General features: G+C 36.9%; 4 protein-coding genes across 7 annotated transcripts; 1 reads left to right on the top strand and 3 right to left on the bottom strand.

The window, feature by feature from the left end:
- Nucleotides 1-199: 199 nt before the first annotated feature.
- On the bottom strand, nucleotides 200-4,648 carry LOC110159723 (uncharacterized). 2 transcript variants are annotated; one of them, XM_020924331.2, is made up of 9 exons: nucleotides 4,507-4,648; nucleotides 1,802-4,115; nucleotides 1,677-1,722; nucleotides 1,351-1,503; nucleotides 1,190-1,282; nucleotides 981-1,103; nucleotides 807-914; nucleotides 468-539; nucleotides 200-396 (listed from the first exon to the last, which is right to left on the bottom strand). In XM_020924331.2, exons 2-9 carry the CDS (start codon nucleotides 4,028-4,030, stop codon nucleotides 356-358), a joined length of 2,865 nt encoding a protein of 954 aa, XP_020779990.2. In that variant the 5' UTR covers nucleotides 4,031-4,115; nucleotides 4,507-4,648; the 3' UTR covers nucleotides 200-355. The 2 variants fall into 2 exon arrangements, with proteins under 2 accessions (XP_020779990.2, XP_055006445.1); XM_055150470.1 differs by having other exon boundaries at nucleotides 981-1,064.
- Nucleotides 4,649-4,950: 302 nt separating this feature from the next.
- On the bottom strand, nucleotides 4,951-12,803 carry si:ch211-136m16.8 (kinesin-related protein 4). 2 transcript variants are annotated; one of them, XM_055150469.1, is made up of 7 exons: nucleotides 12,559-12,803; nucleotides 11,268-11,392; nucleotides 5,833-11,178; nucleotides 5,562-5,757; nucleotides 5,405-5,478; nucleotides 5,247-5,335; nucleotides 4,951-5,157 (listed from the first exon to the last, which is right to left on the bottom strand). In XM_055150469.1, exons 2-7 carry the CDS (start codon nucleotides 11,283-11,285, stop codon nucleotides 5,097-5,099), a joined length of 5,784 nt encoding a protein of 1,927 aa, XP_055006444.1. In that variant the 5' UTR covers nucleotides 11,286-11,392; nucleotides 12,559-12,803; the 3' UTR covers nucleotides 4,951-5,096. The 2 variants fall into 2 exon arrangements, with proteins under 2 accessions (XP_055006444.1, XP_020779777.2); XM_020924118.2 differs by lacking the exon at nucleotides 11,268-11,392.
- Nucleotides 12,804-13,741: 938 nt separating this feature from the next.
- Nucleotides 13,742-20,428, bottom strand: si:ch211-180a12.2 (uncharacterized). Its single transcript, XM_055150536.1, has 13 exons — nucleotides 20,374-20,428; nucleotides 19,186-19,509; nucleotides 18,640-18,933; nucleotides 18,258-18,563; nucleotides 18,055-18,165; nucleotides 17,649-17,810; nucleotides 16,693-16,923; nucleotides 16,576-16,626; nucleotides 15,932-16,186; nucleotides 15,226-15,567; nucleotides 14,885-15,151; nucleotides 14,085-14,360; nucleotides 13,742-14,001 (listed from the first exon to the last, which is right to left on the bottom strand). Exons 1-13 carry the CDS (start codon nucleotides 20,426-20,428, stop codon nucleotides 13,970-13,972), a joined length of 2,706 nt encoding a protein of 901 aa, XP_055006511.1. The 3' UTR covers nucleotides 13,742-13,969.
- Nucleotides 20,429-21,643: 1,215 nt separating this feature from the next.
- On the top strand, nucleotides 21,644-24,608 carry zgc:123217 (uncharacterized protein LOC641414 homolog). Of its 2 annotated transcripts, none has more exons than XM_020924213.2 (6): nucleotides 21,644-22,694; nucleotides 22,800-22,817; nucleotides 22,905-23,067; nucleotides 23,383-23,651; nucleotides 23,727-23,875; nucleotides 23,963-24,608. In XM_020924213.2, exons 1-6 carry the CDS (start codon nucleotides 22,652-22,654, stop codon nucleotides 24,275-24,277), a joined length of 957 nt encoding a protein of 318 aa, XP_020779872.1. In that variant the 5' UTR covers nucleotides 21,644-22,651; the 3' UTR covers nucleotides 24,278-24,608. The 2 variants fall into 2 exon arrangements, with proteins under 2 accessions (XP_020779872.1, XP_020779873.1); XM_020924214.2 differs by having other exon boundaries at nucleotides 22,619-22,694; nucleotides 22,803-22,817.
- Nucleotides 24,609-26,664: the final 2,056 nt, after the last annotated feature.

The raw sequence follows: 26,664 nt of genomic DNA, 5'->3' as shown, positions 1-26,664 counted from the left end.
GGGAGCGCCCACTAGTGCTAAAGTGTTAAATTGAACTAAAGTTACAGATAAATAATAAAAATAATACTTTGAAATGTCATATTTATTGAATTAAAAAAACAAAACAAATATATGTTTGTTGTTATATTATGTATGTATAAATGCATGTGTGCATCATTTGTCAACTTGTTTGGAAACAAAAAATGATTTAATGGCAAAATTGAGGTAATACTGGTATAGCAATAATGAAAAGATTTTTATTAACCAATAATATACATATTACAAGTAACAATGCTTTGTTATACATATAATTTGTTAAAATTGTTGTCTCATTATATTAATAAAAGTCAATAGATTCTATTCACACTGTAAATCTTTAGGTTGCTGGATCTTCTTTTTTGCTCCATTTCAGAAGTTCTGAGAAAATATAATTATTAGTCAAGAATGCATCACCTTCAATAATAAATTACATTAATCAGTAGAAATACCTTCTTTTAATTGCTTAATTTCTTCATCTTTCAATTTGAGTTGTTCCTGAAGTAAACTGCAGGTGGCACAACCTGTTGGTGATAAATAAATGATAATAAATGATTTTATATATATGTATAAAATTATTTATTATCATTTATTTTTATATTGTTTATTTATTTATATATATGTGTGTGTGTATACATACATATACATACACACACACACACACACATACATATATATATATATATATATATATATACACAATATATAATATATATATAATTAATATATAGATAGATTTTTATAGATCATTTTTTTATATTTATACTTATTTTAAAACCATGTTAACCTACTATGGCACAGGGGTTTTGCAATGTGGGCCTTGAGACTGGTGGTTGGTGGTCTCAAAGTTCTAAACCTGCTGGTTAGTTCTGTAGCATCAGATGGAGGAACTGCAAAATCTACAACAGACAGATTAAACCTAAAGAAAGTAAATGCGATTAGTTATGTGGAAGAGCATAGTCTACCATGTTTTGGGGGTTTGACAGGTAAGGTTCTCTGGGTGTGTGAAGGAGGCTTGAGGCTTTTGGCTTTGGCTGTGTCTAAAGAAGCTGCAGATGCATCAACATTACTGGATGGCAAAAGAGTATCTGAAAAATAGTATGGCTTGGCAATAATAACTACATAAACAGACATAGGTGAGTGAATAGGTGATTTGGATCTATCAACAAATTACCCATCTTTTTCTTCTTTGCTGCTGGTAACGCATCAGTTTTGGGTAAAGGATGTTTCCTGGCTGGTATAGTGGTCTTGGCCACAGGGTTAGTGCCTATGTAAAAGAATATGTTGTTTATACATCTGGCTGGAACCAACCAACAAAGACACATTTGCATGTACCTCCAACAGGTTTATCAGAGCCTGAAGGGACTGAAGACATGCTTTTTGCCTGAGGTGGTTTGAGGCCATGTCCTGCTCTGTGAATGCCTGAAGGTATGCTGCTTGCTGATGGTTTTTGTAGACCAGACATAGGCTGCTTTAGTGCTGAAGTAGCTGAAATATAAAAAAGTATCACATTACAACTCTGAAAAACATAATAATAGACACTCAGCAATTTTGTTCTTTCCAGACAAACCCAAAGGAATCAATATAATACTATCAAGCAAAAACAAAATAACCATTCAATTGGATGATCTCAAATATACGAACAAGAAAAAAAATATTACCAGCTCTTGTGGATCTCAAATTATAGGAGCATGTAATTTCTGTGGTCTTAGAAAAAATAAAAAAATGATTATCAGAACAACAATGTAGGAGATTCATTATGGTCAACATAATAACAACACTATACCTGGTGAAGGATTTGAGCAGTGTTTGTTTTCATTGGCTGGCCATAAGTTGGTAAATCATGACGTTTTGGAAGAAGGGATCCCGGCTTGAACTTTGACAGCAGTGATGGCGGTTTCATGGGAAGCATATTTTGTTTTGTGGTAGGCTGGGGCAAAAAAGTCTTCCGGTCACACACAATATTTGGAGGTACGTCTGATTTAACTTGAACAACTGGCTTATTGGGTTCTTCTCCATACAGCTTCTTCTGTGCCACTGCAGTTTTGCCCTCTTCTCTTTCTACAGTAAAAATGAATGCCTTACTGTTGGGCATTGGTGTTGACGTAACCAGTGGGTCAGTTTTAAAATCAAATGTGTTATCCAAGCTGAAAGTGTTAGCTTTGTGGCTCTCAGTAAATGTGTCATGATGAATGATTGAATCACAAAGAGGCTGTTCCTTAGCTTTCACACTGCCAGCACTGCACCCCGGAGAGCCAGAGTCATCTTCTATTGGTGTGTTCACATTAAAAATGCTCTGTTGAGGCTCAGTTGGTTTAATATTAGAATCTGTGGTTGCTTGTATATTTTCACACAATATCTTTGGAGGATTGGGGTCAGTAGTGCTCATACTTTTCATTCGATAAGGAGAGGACTTTTCTGGTGTGACATGCTGCTTGTCACCCATTGCTGTTGTTTCTGTATAAGTTATTGTCCCATTTGGTTTGTTTGCAAATGTGCTCTGAAGACTTGCAATTGAGGTACCTGCTTGTTCTGAAATTGTACTTCCACCAGATATGTGAAGAGAGTCCTTTTCAAATGTCTGATTTTGCATAGCACAATTTTGGCTAAATTTCGGACCTGAGCAGTGGTCATTTAAAACAAGGTTAGATTCTGGGGTCACCTGTTTGGTGCTCATATTAGTGTTGTTGTTTTCTGCTGTGGGTGAACTGCAAATATTTGTCGTCGTTGGAAGATCCAGTGTCCTGTTCTGTAGGTCTTGCGTTGCAGTTGGGCCCCGAACAGTAGTAAATGTGTTGTTTATGTATTCAGTTTTGTTTAGATTTTTTCCCTCGTCGTCAGAAATATGGCTTGGCTCCTCTCCAGGTGAGGTATTGACAGGTTCAATTCGAGGTTCAGAAGTGACATTTATAGAGTTACAACCTGTATTAGATGTAATTAAATCACATGTAATGTTTACTGGAGCTTCAACAGCTCGTTGACTCTTTTCCAGCTTTTGTGTACTATTTTCTGATGATGATTTACTGCTTTCTAAAGTACTGTTCATAGAAATATCCTGGGTGACTTGAAGCTGGACCTTTTTAACATCTTCCACAATGCTATCAGATACTCCACTTCCTGAACTTATTGAATGGGTAAAATTTCCAGTGAAAGTTGATGAAATTTTTTCTAGAGAACATTGGCTTACTTCTAGTTTTGCAGTTTTTGATAACATAATTTCACATGTTTCCAAAGGTCTCTTTTTTGGTGACCAATCATCAGAGGTCTCCAAGATTTGGGTTTCCTTTTCTGACATAACATAACTTGAATAAGGCTTGGAGGTTAGAATGAGGCTCCCTTTTGAAGTTATTTCTACATCATTTTCAGTAGGCGTTTTAGGTGTCTCTGTTTCACAGATTGGAGTACCAGGTACACTGTCTGAATGTGCAAAGCCCTGTCTTGTCAGGGGCATAGGGGAATCACAGGTATCATCCAAGAGTGTCATTTCAGGGAGGATTTCATCATGAAGCCAGTGAATAGGGGTCAGAGTAGGACATAGCTTTGAGCTGAGGTTTACATCCAAAACTTGCAGGGGTTTCTTAAACTCTTTAACACTAACTGGAGAACTAGGTGCACTGTTGCACTGAGTATTTCTTGTAACATTCATGGTTGAGTCACATGTTACGTCAAGCAGGGTGATGTCTGGGAGGTTTTCATTTAGCACAGAGGAGGCATAGTTTTTTTTGTCAGCAAAAGATAATATTGAAGCAATACTTGGCTTAGCCGGGCCATTATTAAAAGATAAATTTGGAAGTGGAGAGGGACTTTTATTTCCAATATTGAGATATTTCAAAATCGGAGTCAGAGCAGACTGCAGACCAGACAAACGTGGTTTCCCCTTGTCATTAAGAGTTGCTGTTGGAGTTGCAGGGCCGGTTTCACTCAAAAATGATACAGGGGGAACATTCTCACAACATTCTTCATTCTCCTGTTTCTGATTGCCAAAAGATGATGTCTCTATGTTCTGATTGGCCATGCTGTAGTAATAGTGTCCCACCTAAAATATATTTTTTAGTTTATTCAGGCACGTCTTCCAATTAGAATCTTCCTGAGATTTCTGCCTATAAATGAAAACATTTTATCGAGAATATTAGTGTACAAATTTAGTTCAATCCTAACTCTTATATACATTTTACTGGCATTTTAGTTTGCTACTTCAGAAAACGACCTAAATTATTATACACCATTTTTGTTAATATTTGGGAAAGCTGTAAAGAGCTGTCCATAAATATAACTGCTAAACTGACCACTACAACTGTTGCCAACCAGGAGTAACTGTCAGTAAAGAGATCGACGTAAAAAATCGCTGATTTATGGCATGTCAGTTGTTGAATTGTATTATGTATGTAGAAAGTAAGCTATAGCTGTAAACTTTGTTATTATTTTCTCTGATAGATCTATCAAATCATTAACGTGTCTAACATGGGGACTAGCAAATAACTAGCTACTTACCATTCCACACAGACTTTGTCGCCTGAATCACGTTTGTCAGAGCTTAAAACATAGCGCTCGACCGTTGTTTAATTGCCAACAAAACATAAAAATATCCATAAAAATGTAGCCAAAGCTTCAAAGCACGTATGACTGCGATGACAAAAGTTTTGAATCTGTGCCGTCAACTTGGCTTAGCCAATCACAACACGGTACAGGCTTACTCTACGTTCAGTCAAGTCAAGACAGGATACTCACACTGCCGCTTAGCTGTTCTCCAAAGAACTGCACAATACATTTCATGTAATACACATACGTCATACATCCAATGTAATATTCAAATAAAATAAATGGTGCTTTATTAGGCTTTATATAGACGTGCCACACAAAATAAGTTGCAAAATGGTTTGCAAGTATGATACATTGTAATTTTTTTCCCCCTTAGATTCAATAATAGACGCGAAGTCACCTACAAATGTAGTATTTATCTTTTCAACAACATAACAAATTAAACAGCTACAATTATTAATTATACAATTTACAAAATACATATTTTTCACATTTTAAATTGTACATAACATACAGATTTTAAAATGTAGGTCTATATACATTTACTCTTTCATTGTTTTCTTCAGCTTGCTTTTGAGTTCAGACATCAATGGATTTCCAAAACTGTAGAAAAAAAATCATATATAAATAAACAGGTAAATAATTTAAATATATTCGACTAAAATATAATTAAAAAATATAATTTAATTTACCCTGGGCGACTTGGAGGCATCCATTTAGGTCTTTGTTGTGAGTCCTCGGGCTTGAGGTTATCTCCATCCTCCAACATTGGTTTTGTTTCCTATAAACACCATAATATGTGTAATTATAATTACATTGTAATTACATTCACATACATTCACATACATACCTGAATAGTTGTTTTGGTTTCCTCTTCTATTGTTTTCTTTGTCTTTTTTAAAACAGGGAAGCCAGTTCCAATGCCTAGTAAAAAATAAAACAAATTATACTATATACATTATATGCTACATGCTTATTTTACATATCTTAACAGTGAACTGTTGAACCTGGTAATTTAATCCCGATACCCAAGCTGCCAATAGGAACACCAGCAGGAACACATGATGCCAGAGGTTTAGATGGTGAAGGCTCAAGTGACGGTTTATGCAACAGTGAACGGAAATCTTTAGGTGGTCTCACTCTTGGATTTTTTACAGCAATTCTTGATTTTTGTGGAGTAAAGTCAAACTCACTTACATTTACCTGAAAACACCAAGACATTAATTTCACATATACACATGATTACAATTTAAATAGATTCAGGTCTGAAGTGAATACCTTATTGATATGTTCCAATCCACTCTCTTCAAAGTCTTGCAATGCTTCCACTTCTGACTTGTCTTGTAAAAGAAATGGATATACTTCGATTTCGGATGTATCAGTAGTGTCAATTGTATTTTTTACTTCACTTAAAGAGTCAGATTGATCCTTTGACAATGTGTCTGGTTCAGAAAGCATTCCTGATGTTGTAAATGGCTTAACATCTGTCGGAATTGAAAATGGACTATTATCTTGCATTACAGTAGTTGACACAGACATTATACTGTCAGTATTTTGTGATGTTATAGCTTCCTCTTCTTCAACATTTCTGCTTTTTGGTGTTGTGCCCATATCTTCTCTCCATGGTGTTTCTAACTCAAGCTGTGCTATAGAACTTTCTTTTAAGTCCTCAGATTTATTTAATGCACAAGTTACATTAATAATTTGCTCTTCTTTTAGTAATTCCTGTTCCTCTTTACTGCAGTCGTGTTGCATTGCCCCCATGTCCATAGACAGGTCAAAAAAATCTGACTCCGTTGTAGATAAAGAAACATTGACGTCACACGTTATGCTTAATTCAGGAATTGACTCTACTTTCTCTTCTTCTGGAACGTCGCATTTACTGTCCTCATGGCCTTGGTCCCCTTCACGCACTTTGGAGCTTTCAATTGAAGTGTGCTGTATCCGCAAATCAAGAATTTCATTCTCAATCACATCATCAAATATCTGCTGCTCTACCACACATTTTGGGTGTTCATCTTCGACTGATAATGCGTTTGGTGAGATTTCATGGTGGACAACATCAGGTATTACATTGTCATTTGACACAGTTGTACAGTGTTCATGTACATCTTCATCTGCAGATCCTGATTTCACAGATTCACTGGAGCCATTAGTTATTGTTTTCACCGTTGTGTCTTGTTCCTCAAATGTAAACAAGTCTTCTACAGCCGAAAGGTCCACCCTTGTAGTTTGATTCTCTACAAATGATCTTTCCATTGTCTGTATGTTGCATTTATTTTGATCCAAAAAAATACAAGTCTGAAATTGAGTTTGGATTTCCAGGCCGTCATCAGCTGTGTCAGTATCACATAAACCTTTCCCCATTTCAAATCCAATCTCCCTTTCAGCTTCTTTTAGATCTTCTTTCTCCTCCACATCTTCTGAGATAAAATTGGTCTCAAAGTTTGTGTATTCACTTGCAGTCTTCATAAGGTTATCTGGTAGTTGGGTGTTCTCTGCGATATGCTCCTCCAAACTGTTCTTGATGAGCTCTGTTGCCATAAGATCTTCTAAAGTCTCCTCTCCTTCGTTAGTGCCACTGTTTTGAAGGCGTATTACAGCTCCACTCACCACCTCTTCTTGTAATAGGGTGGTGTGATTTTCCCTGCAATTTCCTACTTCCAGGAACCTTTGTGTAGCACTTCCATTGTCAGACTCATTGTTGTAGTCAGGAACTTCCTCTCTGCTTTCCTTATATGAATATGGACGCTCTTGCCCTTCGCCCTCACCCGGGGGAATATTTTTAAATGCAATAGCCTGTTCCTGTGTAGGCCCTCCTTCATTTTTGATTGTAACACAAAACTTTCCCATGGAGCGGTCCATTTCACTGGGGGCAAGATCAGCTATAGACAAAATTCCTTCCAAATCTAAGTCATATCTAGAAACTGTTTCTAGACCCACATTTGCTGCATCTTCCATATTTGATGTTATAACTTTTGAATTGAGATCACTGTTGTTACATTCTTTTTCAAAAATGTCTTGTTCCATTTTGCCAGACTTCTTATTTTCTCTGTTATCATATGATTCCTCACTTCCATTGGCAGCTGTGTACTCCTGTTTGCTTGTAGATGGCTCAACCTCTTGTAAAATGACACATCCATCTGTGACCTGTTCTTTACTATACTCATCTTGATTGCCTAATATGTTCAAAGTTTCTGTTTCCAAACCCCCAAAAATGTGTAGTTTATTTAAATCATCATCATTCATATCCTTTGATTCTTCAGTGCTGCTTTTACCATATGGTTGACTCATATCTTGATCTATATTCAGGGCAGGACATGTTTCTATAGCATTGTCTCCATACTCAGCATCAACCATTGTCATTTTATCATTGTAATGCTCTGTAATTTCATTGTCTTCTTTCTGAATTTCACTTTCTTTCTCATCATTTTCTGATTTAATATTTGCAGAGTCATCAGTTGTATTAGCCGCTGTGAGCTCTTGTTTTTCAAGTTTTTCATCCTCATTTTTGTCGTCTTGTTTGCTCATATTCTCTGTTTCCAAACCCAAAGAAGTGTGTAGTTTATTTAAATCATCTTCATTCATATCCTTTGATTCTTCAGTGCTGCTTCCATCATCGACCACCTCCAAAGTATACTGTGGAGTCATATCTTTATCTTCGTCTTGGTCATCTTTATTTTCTTTCATTTCGATTTCTTCTTTCTGAATTTCCTTTTCTTTCTCATCATTTTCTGATTTAACATTTGCAGAGTCATCAGTTGTATTAGCGACTGTGAGCTCTTGTTTTTCATCCTCTTCCAGTTCAATGACATGATCTTTATCAGAGACTGAAGATCCCACGTCAGGCAGTCTTTCCAGGTTTCCCATGTCTTGATTATTTTGCGCCATAACCATATCATCTTCATCCCAATCGTGAACTTCATTTTTGTTGTCTTGTTTGCTCACATGCTCTGTTTCCAAAACCAAAGAAGTGTGTAGTTTATTTAAATAATCTTCATTCATATCCTTTGATTCTTCAGTGCTGCTTTCATCATCGATCACCTCCAAAGTATACTGTGGAGTCATATCTTGATCTAAAATTAGGGCAGGACATGTTTCTTTAGCATTGTCCCCATCCACAGTGCCAAATATTGCATTTTGATTTGTTACATAGTCATCATAATTTTCTTTCATTTCAATTTCTTCCTTCTGAATTTCCTTTTCTTTCTCATCATTTTCTGATTTAATATTTGCAGAGTCATCAGTTGTATTAGCCGCTGTGAGCTCTTGTTTTTCAAGTTTTTCATCCTCATTTTTGCCATCTTGTTTACTCATATTCTCTGTTTCCAAACCCAAAGAAGTGTGTAGTTTATTTAAATCATCTTCATTCATATCCTTTGATTCTTCAGTGCTGCTTCCATCATCGACCACCTCCAAAGTATACTGTGGAGTCATATCTTTATCTTCGTCTTGGTCATCTTCATTTTCTTTCATTTCGATTTCTTCTTTCTGAATTTCCTTTTCTTTCTCATCATTTTCTGATTTAACATTTGCAGAGTCATCAGTTGTATTAGCGACTGTGAGCTCTTGTTTTTCATCCTCTTCCAGCGCAATGACATGATCTTTATCAGAGACTGAAGATCCCACGTCAGGCAGTCTTTCCAGGTTTCCCATGTCTTGATTATTTTGCGCCATAACCATATCATCTTCATCCCCATCGTGAACTTCATTTTTGTCGTCTTGTTTGCTCACATGCTCTGTTTCCAAAACCAAAGAAGTGTGTAGTTTATTTAAATAATCTTCCTTCATATCCTTTGATTCTTCAGTGCTGCTTTCATCATCGACCACCTCCAAAGTATATTGTGGAGTCATATCTTGATCTAAAATTAGGGCAGGACATGTTTCTTTAGCATTGTCCCCATCCGCAGTGCCAAATATTGCATTTTGATTTGTTACATAGTCATCATAATTTTCTTTCATTTCAATTTCTTCCTTCTGAATTTCCTTTTCTTTCTCATCATTTTCTGATTTAACATTTGCAGAGTCATCAGTTGTATTAGCGACTGTGAGCTCTTGTTTTTCATCCTCTTCCAGCGCAATGACATGATCTTTATCAGAGACCGAAGATCCCACGTCAGGCAGTCTTTCCAGATTTCCCATGGTTTGATTATTTTGTGCCATAACCATATCATCTTCATCCCCATCGTGAACTTCATTTTTGTCGTCTTGTTTGCTCACATGCTCTGTTTCCAAAACCAAAGAAGTGTGTAGTTTATTTAAATCATCTTCCTTCATATCCTTTGATTCTTCAGTGCTGCTTTCATCATCGACCACCTCCAAAGTATATTGTGGAGTCATATCTTGATCTCGGTTTTGGTCATCATCATTTTCTGTCATTTTGATTTCTTCTTTCTGAATTTCTTTTTCTTTCTCATCATTTTCTGATTTAGCATTTGCAGAGTCATCAGTTGTAAATAAGGCAGGACATTCTTTACATTCTTTTGCATCGTCTTCTTCCTCAGTATCAAACATTGCATTTTGGTTTGTCATGTTCTCATTGTAATGTTCTGTGATTTCACTTTCTTTCTCTTCATTTTCAGTTTTAACATTTGCAGAATCATCAATTATATTAATGAGTGTGAGCTCCTGTTTTCCATGTTTTTCATCCTCTTCAAACACAATGATATAGTCTTTATCAGACATTGAAGTTTCCACATCAAACGGCCTTTCCAAGTTTTCCATGTCCAGATTATCATCTTTATTTCCTTCATAAACTTCACTAATGTCATCCTGTTTGCACAAATTTTCTGCCCCCAAAACCAAAGTGTGTGTTTTTTTTATATTTTCATTGTTCATGTCATCACTTCTAGCAGTCATGTCGTTTTGTCTTGTTACCTCTAAATGTGTAGTTTGTAGGCACACCTTCACTGCATTTTTGTTGCCACCACTTTCTGATTTAATATTTCCATCAGCCCCTACGTTGTCCTGTTTCTCTATAATTTGCCCACTCTCCTTCAAATCCATATTATCACTTGGTAGTAGTTTTTCATCATGTTGTTCATAATGCTTTTGTTCAGCAGTTATTGTGTCTAATTTGCTGGTAATTTCTGAATAAGTGTTTTGTTTATTAAAACCTTTCAAAATTTCATTCAGTTGCTCTTTACTTTGTGGTTTGTCAGCCTCTGAACATACCTTATCGATCATTTCATCCTTACAATCAACAAGCATCTTTGGCATCAATTCTTCACCATTTTTTGTTATATCACTGCTTTGTTCAGCGTTATCAATTGTTGTAGTAATGAGCAGGGCAGATGCAGCATCGATTCCAGTTTCTATCTCTTCCTGTCTTTTACCATCATCATTCTCTCTCTTTATTTTCTCATGCTCTTGTAGGACATTCTGCCTCATTTCTGGTTGAAGTTCTGATCCGGTGTCCCACAAAATAACAGGCCTTGTAGAGCCAGCAGAGGATGCGAGAACAACATGCACATCTTCCCCCTCTTCAGTGGTCATGCGTTTTTTATGACAACTTTCCAATGGCTCATCGTTGACTGGTGTTGAGTTGGTTTTGTCTGTGTCATTTATTTCAGTGCCATGAGGTTCTGGTCGGAGAAATCTGCCCACAAGGTCTGTTATGTAGTTCTGTGGAGAAAAAGGCCATAAGTTTGTCATTTACTGGACAACATACTTGTTTACATAATTTCCTGTAAGTTAAAGGCATATTGTGTAACTTTTAAGGTGGAGGGCATGCTGCCTGCTTGTCTCCATTTTATTGCTTTGCTTGAAATGTTCCACAGTATGGCTTGACTATTTCTTTGGAGACAGGCAAGTTACGTCACCAGGCTTCAGATGAGAACTGTGGAGAAGGTCACAGTATGAATACATGTGTGTCAAGGTATATTTTTAGTTATATTTTAATTTAATACTATACTGAGGAACATTGCAGGCAAAGCAATAACATCTCAAACACATAGTGGGCACAGAAAAGTTACACTGTGCATCGTTAAGGGAGAAATAGGCATCAGAAAAACTGATTTGGTGCTTAAATTTTGAATTTCTTTGTGTCATCTATCAATAATTGCTCACTGACTATATAGGTCCACTATCATATTTAGGTTACTTAGTTTGCAGGTGGCACTCAGCTCCACTCTTTATAGATGACCAGACATCTCTATTTACCCACAACAGCCCCAGTTTGTCCCATGTCTCTGTAGATTTGTCCAAAACAACTGATTTGTCCCAGTTTGACACAAGATAGGTTCCAGGTGTCTCTATTTTTTTGATACATTTGATTCTCACCAACAGTAAAAGGGGGATATATTGACATTTGTTGAGACAAATTACAGAAAATTGTGCTTGAAAATTACCAAAAGACAAAAACAAACAAACAAACAAAAAAACATCCACTCAGATGTCTACTGATCCAAAAGAAGAAAGGATGCGCACACATCAGCCAAGTGCAGGTGCAGGACCAGCAAAATCAGATGAGCAGCACGTTTCACGTTGGGAGTTTTAATACAGTGTGCAGATTTTTTTATTATTCCTGCTATATAGTCTACTGACTCACAAGTGATTATTAATGAGGTTTGTATGGGTCGAGTACATTATAATGTAGGCGTAATTAATTACTCACACTTTTGACAATTTTAGAATTACCCTGTTTCCCATCCTAACCCGAGTGTGCCAATGTTCCAACTTTTAATTTAGAAAATCTGGTCACCCTAAGCAACATCAAAAACAAAAAATGAGAATGTTGCCCTCTAGTGGACATAAGGAGACTAAGTCATTCTAATAATTTTGATAAATTACAAAAAAGGTCATTTTCAATTTTTTTCATAACTAGTATACTAGTATAATATTACTACGTTTAATATAACAACATGAGCCTCATGTCCTGACATTTTTTAAAGAATAAAGACACATGTTTCCAGTCTTTGATCAATTGGCCAAAAAAAGAGAAAATACCCCATCCCATAGGTAGCATATATTCACAACTTTAAACTATTTTGTTGCTCAGCTCACCCAAAAAGTCCAGAAAGTCCTCCCAGCTCTGGACCCGGGGTCACCTGGATCCATGCCTCTTCTTCTACGCAGCCAATAGAAAGTAACAACAACTAACTTTATTTATAAGGTAACCTTTTGGAGTTAAATGCTAAACGTTGATTAGCTTGGAGATGCAAGAGACGAACAGCCACAGCCGAGTTTGTTTCATATTATACCATGTCCGGATGCAGCCTGTAAGTGTGATTTAATGAGGAAGAGAAGAGCTGTCACTGTTGTGGTGTGCATATATTAGCTGTACTGCTCAATAAAAGCATGGCACCACACTGACATGATTTATTATAGGCCTATGAGGAACACAAATATTTTTAATTTATACTGTTATACTACTTAACAATGCATTCATTATTTTGGTGGGTATTGCTGTTATATGTGTTTAAAGTCTTCAAAGATGCTCCTTGTAACTTTTCTTGGGAAAAGTCTCTTTAGAGATGTTATTGCTTTGCTTGGAATGTTTGTTAGTATGGCATTAAAGTTCTCCATGGAGACAAGCAGATGGTACCAAGTTACAGTTCCGATCACTGGAAATGCTCACCAATGCATGTTTTTCGAGGTGTATTTGATCAATAAAAACACCTGTAATTGAATCAGGCCTCTTGTCCAGACCAGATTGATTGAGGGTGTATCCAAGTTTCAAAAGGCTGCAAATGCAATACTCTTTCAATAAGTATCATTATTTTACCTGCCTAAAATGAGCGTGCAAACACTTTTAAATAAGATTGCAATGCATCGTTTTACGGCCCTGCAGACTCAGCCCTGAATTGAATACAAGCAAGATAAATTCGTTTAATGCCATACTGTGGAACATTCCAGGTGACCAATAGAAAAGTTACATGTGCACTATGTAAGGTCAAAGTAATTTAGTCATGTCTCTTGTTACCATATAGGGCTCCATTTGTTCTGAGGAAGTTACACAACATTGCAGTGTATTTTTATGTTTGCTTTGTAGACTTTTAATTTACACCATACGCAGCATCTATATGACTAAGCGTAATGTGGGCTGAGCACAGAATGGAAAAAACAGAAGTCACGTCCGAAGTGAGAAGTTCTTTTAGGTTGTGGTTGACCACTATCTAATGCTAGGCCTGGGTGTTTTGTTGAGAGCCTAGGTGTGATCTGACTGCAAGTATTAAATGCACCAAGATTTAAGCTACATTTTATTTGCAAATGAGAATACAGCAGGATAACCATTATACAAAAAATACAGTTGAACATTTGTAAAATCATGATACTTGAAATGACGATTAGACAATATAAGGTAATAAATAAGACATGTAAGAATATTAAAATAAAAAGATAAATCTATAAAGACCTTAACCAGTTAGAAATACAAACATTGTGATATAAACTGACACTTTTGACATCAGGACTGTCACATCGATGAAGACATTTCCTCATTTGGCTCTGAAAAAGAAGAAACATGATAAGATAAAGAGGAAGTTGATGTACTGTTGCTATTATTGCATCAAAGCAGTTAGTTGTGTCACCTGTCCAGCTTCGGTACACAGGAAGCTTGAGGGCAGGGTGAGAGACCTCCACACAGACACGCAAACGTGCTCTCTCACTCTCTCGGGGGTTGCTGTAGCTCAGGCTCACTTTGTTGATGTGCAAAGCACCTGGGTCCTGCTCATCATTGTCACTGTCCTCATCCAAATCAGACTTTGTGTCTTCTTCTTGAGTTATGTTGTTGTTTTCACCATCAACTTTTTCATCAATGTACTGTATGCCCTCAGTGTGGGGGTCTGTGACAGCTGCTTTAGTCTCTGTAAGGTCAAAAATATACATATTTTTTACACAATAATATTTTACTTTCACCCCAACTTTTACTAATTCGTGTTCCCACAAATTTCTACTTCTAACCAGGCTACATCCAGTTCCTTTTAATTTTATGTTTATGAAACAAAGTTTGTATTTTTGCTGCTGGGTTGTCAAAATAATCAAAACCCAGATACTAATAGTAATAGTAAGCTAGTATCAAAACTATGTTGATATGATGTTTATGATGTGAAGAAGATAGAATTTGATGTTTTCTGAGAATTTTAGAATATTTTTCATTTTATATTGGAATATGAGCTCCACATGGTAATAATAAAGAGACTATTATTATATTGTTTTGAAAATAATGAAAATAGTTTCAGTTCTCATTTTAGTATCAATTAGCATCTGATTTTGGATACTACAACCCTAGTATTGAGTCTGTTCCGTAGTATCAAAATATAATTGAAGTAAAACTGAATAATATATATTTTATGACAACATTTGTTTGCTCTATTTAAAAGACAATTACTTATTGCATGTCCGTTTCTACGCCTCTCCTTTTCAGGCAGCCTCAGAGGACCTGTGGACCTTTCCAGCGCGCACACACTTTTCAGCTCCCTCTGCCCATTATCTCCAATGTCCTCTGTCTCACTAGACACCAGGGGCAAGAGTGTAGCGCCCCCTGCTGCCCAGACCAACTTGGCTTTGGGATGTCCACCTTTCAGGAGGAGAGAGAAAACCCCCACACCTTCACTGCTCCAGCACACAGAAATTGATGGAGGTATATACGGGCCTGCTGTGGAAAGTTGAATAGTCAAACATGAGCAAATAGATTTTCTTTATAAAATGTTATTGTAAAATTATTCATACCAGGCTCCACATTTCTGCACAGTCTCTCGATGGGCTCTGGCAGGGAACAGTGCTCTACTCTGCAGATGATGCCTGCTTCTCTCTGCTGTTTGTCCAGACTGGGGGGTCTTCTCAGAGTGGCTGTGGCTTTATAAAGGTGAGGCTGAGTTTGTAAAGGACCAAATAGCTCTCCTCCTGTGACCAGCTCCTCCTCCCGGTCATCCTGCAGGCCTTCTCTCATTTTCAGCCACACCACAGAAACATTTGGAGGGTAGAAGTCAGTGATTTCACATCCCAGGGTTACGCTCTGGTCTGTGTTCATGGTAGTGATGATTTCGGACACACATGGTCTCTTTATGAAGCCTTTTGAGAAAAATATGTGCAGATATGTGGTCAAAACACATAAATATACTGTTATGAGTTTATAAGCACCTTTCTGACAGTACTGCTTATCTCTGTGGAGACACAGTTGCTTTTCCTGGAATGAGGTGGGAAAAAGTTTCAAAGGTATTCATCTGGACACTGTTTTTGAAAAGTTTCAACTGCCATCCAGGATTAATATTCACAGTATGGCATGAAACACGTGTATATCAAATAAGTCAGATCAGAATTTTTCTTGGCAATAAAATGCCATATTGCCATTAACATCTCCATAAACAAGTAGGTGGCAAATTCCTCCATCAGAAAAGTATTTTATTGTGTGCATATTCATTGTCTTGTTTCTCACCTCTTGTTTCGCGCGTTACAGGCTGCTTCAGTGCAATGTGATGGACACTGACCCACACTTTGGTACTGCCCTTTTCCAGCTCGGAGCGGGGGAGCTTGCACTGACTGTAAGCTGAAAAGAAGCCTTCTGAGTTGGGCCGAGGGGAGGACGACGCCTGGGAGGCCACGGGGCTCAGCTCACCACCTTGACAAAACCAGCGGAAAGTGATGACGTCTGGATGGAAATGTGAGGCACGCACTGTCAAGCTGATCACGTCTGAAAAGCACAAAGTCAACTGTGTTTAAGCAGCTTTCATGTATTTTCATAATAATTGGTTTGGTGGGATAGTACATTTAGGAATTTATTGTATTATATATTATAGATCAGTCAAGTAGCCATTTTTGGAAAAATAGTTGAAAAGTATTGCTTACTTCTAATAATGGAATACGTTTATCTGTCATCAACGCAGTAAATTCAGTCTAACATACAGGGGTAGTTTACATGCAAGAAAGGCATTTTTATAGTGGAGTTGTCATTTATTTTTATTTTTTATCAAACATAACTATTTAATTAAAACATAAAACAACTAAAACATAACAATTTTTTTTTTTACCATGAACGATCTTTTTACTTTACCTCACATTTTGAAGGGTGTAAAGCCTTACCTGGATCATTTGGTGTCTCTGCCAGTTGTATTTCTGAAACGTCAGGAGTAGCTAGAGGAACAAAATACAGTTAGTAAAAATACAATGTACCTTACTTGGTTAAACTATGTTTCTTACAGAGAATGGTGAATTTCTCTGACACCCTTTCTTCCACTATCTTGTCTTTTCCAACATAGGACACCTGGCACTTGAAGACCGCCCCCTTGTGGATGGAGATCTGCGGGATGAAGGTGAGTGCAGAGATGAGCTGCTGGGTGCCACTTTTGGTCGAGTGCAGTGGGCCCTGGGTGTGCAGCTTGTAGTAACCCATCTCGACTCTAGAGGGCAGCAATGGGCCTTTTTCTGATGCTGGGGAGGTGAGCGTTAGCCCATAGGGAAGATGGATGGTTGTTAGTGGGTTAAAGAGGCAGTTAAAGTAAGTTTTCTGTGGAGCTTTACGTGTTAAGGAGTTAACATGTCAGACAAAAATATATTTGTTAAGAGATTTAAACCATACAATCATTGATAACACTTTATAATTATTACACTTTAGCATTAATAAAGCATTAACAAAGATTTAAGTCATAATTAACAATTGGTGTATTAAGAATGATTCAGATTTAGTTACTACTTAACTAAGATAAGGTAAAGTCCACTTGTTCCTGTAGGGAAATTCTCTGCATTTGAACCATCCTTCAATGTCTCTTCAGGAGTAGTGCAGTCCCCCTGGACCCATCCCCATGGTCTTAGGATAGGCTTGGTCAAGACTACCTAGGTGGAGGATTTGACCTTTTTGCATTCTGTGTGCATATTTGGATTGATGGGTGAAACCAGAGTGCACAGGGAGAAACATGTAAACTCATAACACGCAGAATCAAAAGCAACCCTGGAATCAAACCCGAATCTTTTTACTGTGAAGTGTGAATGCTAGCCACTCAGCCACTGTGCTACCACAACTCTTAACTTTAATCCCCTAATTACAGGGGCTTGAATCATTCTTAATGAACATTTCTAATTATTAATCGATTAATTTTTTTATTTGTTTATGCTTGATTAAGGCTCATATTTCAATCTATCAATGAAGCTGTCAATACCTGCAATGGTGGTGTCAAAGATGGGGGTGTCATTGAGAAACCACGCGGTTAGGACTCGGTCGACCCTCCTTCCTTCAATGCTAATGGTGACTCTTCCCTTTTGGCCCACAATTACACGAGGAGGCAAAATAATCCCAGAGATGCTTAAAGATTTCTTTTTTTCTGGACATGCCAAAAGAAGACAGAAAATTAAAAGAGTAGCAAATAATATAATCAAGAATATTATTTAAGAATTAATTAAAAAGTAAAATCTCACTTTATTAACTCCAGTTACTAATGTAGAGTTTCAGTTAAGACAAATAAAGATCAATACATTATATATACAATATTTTAATATTTAAAAAATAAATAAATTCAAAAACACATGCTATTTGTTCAGTATTATATATCTAAATTTAAAACTAACCATCTCTTCTTCTCCAAGAAAATCCAAAACAAAGTAGAAAAACCAGAACAAGTGATATAACCATCAATGCCACAGACGCTTTAGCGGACTTAGTTAGAACAGGAGTGTCATCTGCACATGAAACATAGCAGACATTATTTGTTTTTAATGCATAAAATCAATCAAGTTCAAAAATTAGTCTTTATTTACATTTTGCAATTTACCTCGGGGATCCAGTTTTTCAAGATTCTCTGAGGCCCTGGTCGCCTGTAACACTCCGGGCTGGTCCACGGCACACCCTACCTCCCCACCCTGCTGCCTCTGTGCTGGGCTTAATGTATAGAATCGTCTCGTGGTGTAGGTCCCATCTGGATTTTGGTCTGTTGTAGGGTGCTCAGGCAAAGCAGTGCCATTTTGAAGCCAGGATACAGACACGTCTTCAGGGTAGAAACTTTCAATGTCACAGTAAATAGTCAGAGGGTATTTGCTGGAGGCTGAGGGCACGGCTGACAGCTTTACCTTGGGTATGACTTAACAAAACATACATACAGTCATACAGTGTTAATGTTTTAAACATTTCAAATGCCCTGTGTTCTTTAAACTTACAAGTGACATTAAGTTGAAATTCAAGTTGTTGTTCCACACCGCTATGCAACACTTTACATCCAAAGGTAGCATTTTGGTCATCGCTGGAAGGCCAAATAGTCAGATTCCTATCAGCTCTGAAGTAGCCATCAGCAGTCTGTTCACCTTCAATTTGGTGCAGTGGCTGCAAGTCTTGCCCGTTTTTTGTCCAAGACAAATATATGGGAGGCGGGTAGTAACCAAACACACTGCATTTTAGTTGGCTTTCTCTCTCCAGTGCTACCCATTGCTGAGGAATGTTCAAAGTGGGAGATGCTAGGAAAAGAGGAGTTACAAGCAAATTTTATCACTCTAATAAAAAATACAAATGGATGTCTACAAGTCATAGAAGATATACAAATAACTGCATGTGTCTATTTCATAATTGTTGTAAAATAAGAATGTAGCATTTAAAGTAAGCTATTGTTTATGACTATGATTGCATTGTTATTTGTTTGGTTTGTATTGAATTGTTATTTGTATTAACATTTTCCTTTGTTCCATCCATCCAATTTTGAGTATACTCACCCACAATACTGAAAGTAACATTATCAAAGTGCAGCTGTGTGGAGTTGTAGATGACTGTGCATTCATACACTCCCTGCAGGCCGAGACTGTCTTTTATAATGGTCAGTGAAAAGTCTCCTTTGACAAAGTTGGCCACATCCCAACTGAAATCTTCATTTATTTGGGACACAGAATCTCCAAATGAGGCAATTTCAGAGTTATTTTTCACCCAGCTTGCTTGAATAAGCGACTCTTTTATCGTGCCCTTTATAAGATCAGGAAATGTCACATTGCATGGAAGAATTGTGACTGTGTTTGGGCTGGCTTGGATTTCAACTGCAGTTCCTGCAATGGGAAAAATATATAATTATGAAGGTGTACTATCTGCCCATTATAAACTATCACAAAATAAGATTCTAGTAATCTTACGTAAGCTACAGATAAATTTGCTGAAGTTACCTCATATCAACATTTTCACTGACATAGGCTAAAGGTTATATAATTTTTCATGTTGTCCTTTTCAAATAGGAGTCTTAACTAAAGCACCTTGAGACAGTCCAAATAAAAGGCCTTTCTTTCAATCAGTTCTGTTCACACAATGAGCTTAATTAGTAACCAGCTCTATAAACACTTGAGGCCAGGTAAAGAGCTAAGCCTGTGGAAAGTTTTCATTGCATATGTTTTACTTTCTGATTGGCACACAATAGCCAGGATGACAAAAGCAAAGAGGAGTTAACTACCACCAATAACTGGTTCTACCAGCAGACATTTCCCATCAAAAATACCAAAGGATTTATTTATGGTTGGAAAATTATCTAAAAGGAATGACTTGCATTAAGTTCAACCGTTTTTTTCACATAATTGAAGAATAGGTTTATAAAACACACACATTACGATTCACTGAAAGCACAATATATATTTAATCTATATTTTGATTAATTCATTTTCACAAGTGCATAGTAACAGTATATAATCTACTGGCACCTGTGGCACTGATCATATTTCCAAGACTTACTTATTTCCCTCCCATTGTATCTTCAATCTACCAATGTCAACATGCTGACATTGTTAAGAACAATACAATTCAACCATGATATTCTCAGAAACTACTTTCAATAACAATAAGAAATATGTAAGGCCCATATCTCACTTATCTATTACACCAGTAGCAAAACAATCAAAAAGTTTTGAAGTCAAGCCAGTACTCACCATAGTTAATGACGGCCAAGGAGACACAAATGAGGACTTTACACCCCAAGTCCATGCTTGTGTATAATCCTTATCACCCGCTCTTTTCCCCTTCTTATATAGAGCTATGAAGTGATGGTGGGCGGGTTTCTCTCACCCGATTGTAAATAAGATATATTGACCCTGTACTTAGGAGGAGGCCCCGATAACATAAAATAAAACATCTAGTGAGAGAGGAAACAGAAGAAGGAGATGTGCCTGGATGCCCAAATGGTGAAAAAGTGGTCACTTAAAATTCAAACAGGCCTCTGTCCAAGGTTTGGGGGAACTACTTTATATTGGTGCAGTGTTGTCATGAACAAACGGACAGAGTGATCCCACTGGGCTAGTGTGGGCAAACAGTGAGGGTGACTACAGCTCTTTCTATAAGAGCACTCTGCCATTTAGTTGAAAAAAATGTGAAGCAATGCTATAGATGTTTGGATTTTGTTTATGTGAATGCCTTCTATCTATCCAGTGCCATGATTGGCTACTTTGCTTGCAGTTAATTTTTAGCCAGAACAAATAAGTCTTGTTAAGACTTATTTGCCTTGTTAAGACTTATTTGAGGGTCATAATATGAGTGGTCATTAACCCTATTAGTTGTTTAAGTTCTTTGACAAAGGTTTGAATGACAAGATCAAGAGGTAAATTCTCATAGAAGATTGCACAATTATCTGTGTTGTTGGCAGTCATTTATCAAACATTGGCTTTTGTCTGGCTTGTTCTCTTGCCTCGAGGTTTACCTTAATAGCCACACTTAACCTATAGATTGAGTAATTCATTTTAGTGATAAATTTGCTTTTGATGCTTTGTCTTTGTTCTTCAGTTTCAATGGTTTTGTTTTATTTCATTATTGACACATGATTGCTTTGATCCTGTTCAAAGACTTACTGCACTTTAAGACTTCGGTGCAGTGTAGCGAAACATGATTTGCTGAATGACAAATATAGGTCCAAAAACATGTGTATCGCTGTCAATCAAACACAATTGTTCTAAAAAGAGTGTTGCTCTTGATGGTATAAACAGAACATTCCAGACTCAACATAAGTTCTCTATGATACAAATCTTGCTGTTAGGGTAAAGCTTGATGCTGTGTTGCCATGTTGATATATAGTCACAACATTCTAGGCACATGCCCACAGCAGTCATTAGCTTTGTAAGGAAATGTCTTTGGAGGTGTGACCTAAAGAATTATTATTATATAGTATTTCCTAGCAATAGCCATTACGAAACTTTTTTTTTTTTTTATTTGAGGAAGTTATGACGACAGCAGGGTGTTAAGAGTTGCTCAAGTTCAATAGTTCCATTCCAGAAAACCTGACAAACTTGTGTCGTAACGTTGACATGTAAAATCTACAGTTTTTTTCTGTTTGAGTTGTTAGTTTTTTCTAGAGATCAACCAATATGGGTCTTTTCATGGCTGATGCTGAAACCGATTGTTTAGAATTAAGAGAAACAAATGGCCGATAAGCTCTGTTAGTATTTTTGGGCTGATATGTGAGGTTATTTTCCCCAAATTATGTAATTTAAATTCACGACAAACTCGCTCACAACCCCTTTTTACCACAAACCTATAAAACAGCAGTGTAGTCGCTTTCTGTGCAATTATCTCTTCATAGTAAAGTGTTAATGTAAAGCTTTGTGTGTTTTTTTAGGCAGCAGGTCGACCAAAACTAAATATTGGCCTGCGCTGAAGATGTAAAGTTAATTTTTTTGGGCAATTTTAGGAAGTCATTGTATCAGGGTAATGTCTTAAAAAACTTTTAAAAATGCTCCTGTTGTGTTGTGTCTGTAGGCCCCAGATAGCCATAGCTCAGTGCATAATTATACATACTGCATTCTCCATCTTTAAAAGCTATCGACATAACATTTTTTTCCGTATCTTCCACCACATCTGATGTCCAGCTTATTGAAGATCCCTGGGTGGCACAGGAGCAGGATAGTCATTGTTATTAAGTATTTTCAGTGCCTTTTAATATTTAATGGAATCATCTGTAAGAAAAATCCAAATGTTAAACCCAATACTTGTTTATACATTCTATATTTATTCAACCATAAAACATGTTTTTTTCTGTCTTCTTCGTTTTTATTTAGTTTGAGTGTTTTGAACAAGCATACTTATTATTTTGGGTTTGGTTTGCGCTATTCCAAGTATTGTAAAAAACTGGTTTGTGGAGGCGTGGTAGTAGGATGTATTCTACAAATGTGATAACACAGTTAGGTGACATGACACAACCTTTTCTGTCAGTGATAAACTATGGCGGTATGGACATTGTGGCTGTTCCTTCTTTTCCTTACAGGTAAAATTTGGATTCTCTGTTTGCTTCTATCAATATCATATATTTAAAAGATTTACTAAAATATATTTAACATTACCCGAAACTCATTTGTTTACTTATGTTCAGCAGAGTTAAAAGCCCAGGGTAAGTTTTAAATATAAATGATTTATTACTTAAATTATTTAACTGGATGAAGTAACAGACCAAGAATGGCTATCTTGCTGTGATCAGATTGTGGAGTGGCTCCTCTGAACACGAGGATAGTAGGAGGTGAGAATGCTACAGCAGGACATTGGCCTTGGCAGGTCAGTATGCACTATAAAGAGACTCACATCTGTGGAGGAACTGTCATCAGTACACAGTGGGTGTTGACAGCAGCTCACTGTATACTTTCGTAAGTTTTTGATTTTAATATACTATTGTTATCAGTGTGCAATTTTAAAGTTAGGTTATGGAGAAAAGTTTTAATTTTACAATTGACACCATGATAAAAAATAATTCCTTTTAAATGCCATATATAGAGACCATCTTTGTTAAATCATTTGTACATTTAATTTAAGTTGATGCATTTCTTTGAGAGAATACATTAGTGATATTGTATAAATATTACACAATTTAATTCTAACATCCTTTCTACAAAAAAATCATGATCTATTATAAAAATGACATTAACATTTCTAATAACCACATTTTTTTTTCCTGTTTCTAGAACATCAGGTAGTGACTATCGTCTGTATTTTGGGAAGGAAACCCAAAGTGGCTCTAATCCACATGAAGTGAACCGGAGTGTGTCTCAGATCATTGTGCACCCTGACTACAACAGCACAACATTCCAGAATGACATCGCCCTAATGAAGCTCAGCAACCCCATCACTTACACTGACTACATCAGACCTGTGTGCCTCGCAGCCAACTCCAGCCTCTTCTACAACAACACCAAATGCTGGGCCACTGGCTGGGGCCGCCTCTCCAAAGATGGTCCTTGTTCCACTGTAGGACAATAGTGTCTGGAAGTGAATACACATACTTCACACATTCTTTTTTGTTTTGCAGAACCTTTGGTTGGATATGACAGATTGCAGGAGGTGCAAATTCCCGTGATTAGAAACAATCTGTGTTCTTGTTACTACAGCTATGTTCAAGATTCTAACATCACATCCAACATGTTATGTGCCGGAGAATTAGGAAAAGGAGTCTGCCAGGTCTGACGCCAAAACGTGTTTTATTGCAGCTGCCAGTGTTTTATGAAAATTCTTCGTTTATTCTTTTATTTTATTCTATTTCTCCAGGGTGACTCGGGTGGGCCTTTGCAGTGTAAACAAGGCTCACAGTTTATCCAGGCTGGGCTCGCCAGTTTTGGGATCCCCTGTGCACTTGGTATCCCAGAAGTTTTTACCAGAATCTCTGAATTTCAATCCTGGATCACAGGTCAATTAGCTGGGACAAAGGTTTCATTTGTTAAATTCACCTCCAATGGCACTGACCCAGACAGCAGCATTGTGTGTCCTGTATTAAATTTGAACACAACCACAGCCCCATCATCAGAGCTGTCATTCACTGCCCTTGTCTCAGTGATTTTACTGCTGTCTCTAAAGTTACTTTAAGCTTTCAATTAGAAATGTTTATGCTGATTATACATGATTAATGTTTTATTTATTATTAATAATAATGCCAATAAATTATTGATGCTGACATAACAAAACATACTCACCTGATTAAAAACCCTGCATTTTTGGATTCAGTGTTGTGTTGTTTCCTAACTTGCATTATGTTATACTTCTGACTACTATAGTATAGTAGTGTCGGCTGTGGAATAATTCAGCATCTGATACGAAGCATGCAGTATTCAGACCACTTCAACAGAACTCTGAATTCTTGTTGTAGTCATTGCACATCTTTTTATGTGCCATCACCTGCTTTAAAACCATATTAAAATACCTAAAAACAAACATTTATTATGAGTATTGTTTATCATCACATTGTATTTCCAGTTTCAACACACATCATACTGGCGTTATAGAGTCTTCTGCTGGCTATTTAGAGAAAGCATTGTGTTTAAGCTGTTGTTTTTAGACTGACATTTCTTGAAATTTCCTTCAATATCATGATGATTAAAGAGTGTTTTATTAGATAAAAGATCAGGAAAACCAACTGTGCCCAATGGAGAGCTAGATTTCTCCCCCTTCCTTTAACCACAAGGTTTAAATAAATAATCACTTCCTGTTTTACATCTAATACCTCTAATATATTGTTGAAATTATAGTTATATCTGTAGGACTTTTGAATTTTTTGCACTATATATATATTCTTATACTATGTATTTATACTATGTATCTTTCTATGTATTGGTTGTTTGAATTTGTACTATTTATACCTTGTATTATATTTGAACTTGAATAGCTTGTAACTAAAATCTGTTCAGCCTACATGTCCCATAATGCACCAGGGGACTGTAGGCCAGCCCACTGTGAACCTGTGACCTACAACTATTACTTTAAATCTGCACTCTGACAACCATCTCGAGTTTCCCCTGATGAAGGCCGAAGGGCTGAAATGTGTTAGCATGATTGTAACTTTATCTGCCATGTGGTTTTAAAGGCTTTTAATTATTTTATACTTTTTGAGTGCCTTAGTTTTTTCCTACTTTGCAACTGTGCCCAGGGACTGGATTTATACAGAGCAAAGAATAAATGGTAAATTCAAAAATAATTACAATATCAAAGATGGCAAAAGCAGCAGGAGTTTGTCCAGTGTCCTCCGGCCCCAATATATGTCATCAACACATAAAATCCCATTGAAACTGCTTTCCATCTGTTTTACAGCTTTTCTTGTTCATGGATTTTTACCTGACTCTTTGTTAACTGTGTTGCTAGTCCCTGTCATTAAAGATAAAATTGGGAATGTTGGCAGTTCTGACAATTACAGACCTATAGCTTTGGCCAACATAGTGTCAAAAATTATTGAAGTAATCCTGCTGGACAGGATTTCACAATTTATTAAATCTACAGACAACCAGTTTGGGTTTAAGGCTATGCTGGGCACAGATATGTGTGTATATGCTCTAAAAGAGATTATTGCTAAATACAAGAGACAGAATTCATCAGTTTTTATGTGTTTTTTAGATGCATCCAAAGCATTTGATAGGGTGAATCACCGGAAACTATTTATGAAGATGATTCAAAAGGGTGTGCCCAAATACATTGTGCGTTTTGTGATGTACTGGTATGAAGAGCAGACAATGCAGATTAAATGGGGAAACAGCGTGTCTGCCCCATTTAGGGTCAGCAAGGGGGTCAGACGGGGGGGATTCTGTCCCCAGTTTTATTTAATTTGTATCTAGATGAATTGTCAACAAAGCTTAGAACATCTAAAACAGGTTGTGTGGCTGGAAATCTTTTTGTGAATCATTTAATGTACGCAGATGATTTGGTTATTTTCAGTCCGAGCACCTCTGGTCTCCAGCAGCTACTTAACATCTGTTCAGCTTACGGTGTGGAGCATGATCTAAAGTATAATGCAACCAAGAGTATGGTCATGGTCTGTAGGACCAAAGAAGATAAGCACATGAGATTTCCTGACTTTTGCCTGCCAAATGTTGTGTTGTCTGTTACAACAAAAATTAAATATCTCGGGCATATCATCACTGCGGACATGACAGATGATGATGATATGTACAGACAGTGTAGGACGCTCTATGCTCAGGCAAATACCCTTATGCGTAAGTTTGGTTCTTGTACAAATGATGTAAAGTTGTTATTTTTTAATTCTAATTGTACACCGTTGTACACAGCTCACCTCTGGACTAATTATAAAAAAGCCAGTTTGCAAAGACTGCAGGTGGCCTACAATGACGCTTTACGGGTGCTTTTGAGGAGGCCACAATGGACGAGTGCGACTGAAATGTTTGTTACTGCTCGAGTGAACACTTTGCAAGCTGCACTAAGAATTTTAATGTACAGTTTTATTTGCAGACTGAACAAATCAGACAATG

The sequence above is a fragment of the Boleophthalmus pectinirostris genome, unplaced genomic scaffold (genome assembly GCF_026225935.1).
Source record: "Boleophthalmus pectinirostris isolate CB_2022bp ecotype Guang Dong unplaced genomic scaffold, ASM2622593v1 HiC_scaffold_14, whole genome shotgun sequence".
In the NCBI taxonomy this organism is placed as follows: Eukaryota; Metazoa; Chordata; class Actinopteri; order Gobiiformes; family Gobiidae; genus Boleophthalmus; species Boleophthalmus pectinirostris.
Note: the sequence above shows the minus strand (reverse complement) of the source record. Positions and strands in the feature narration are given on the sequence as shown.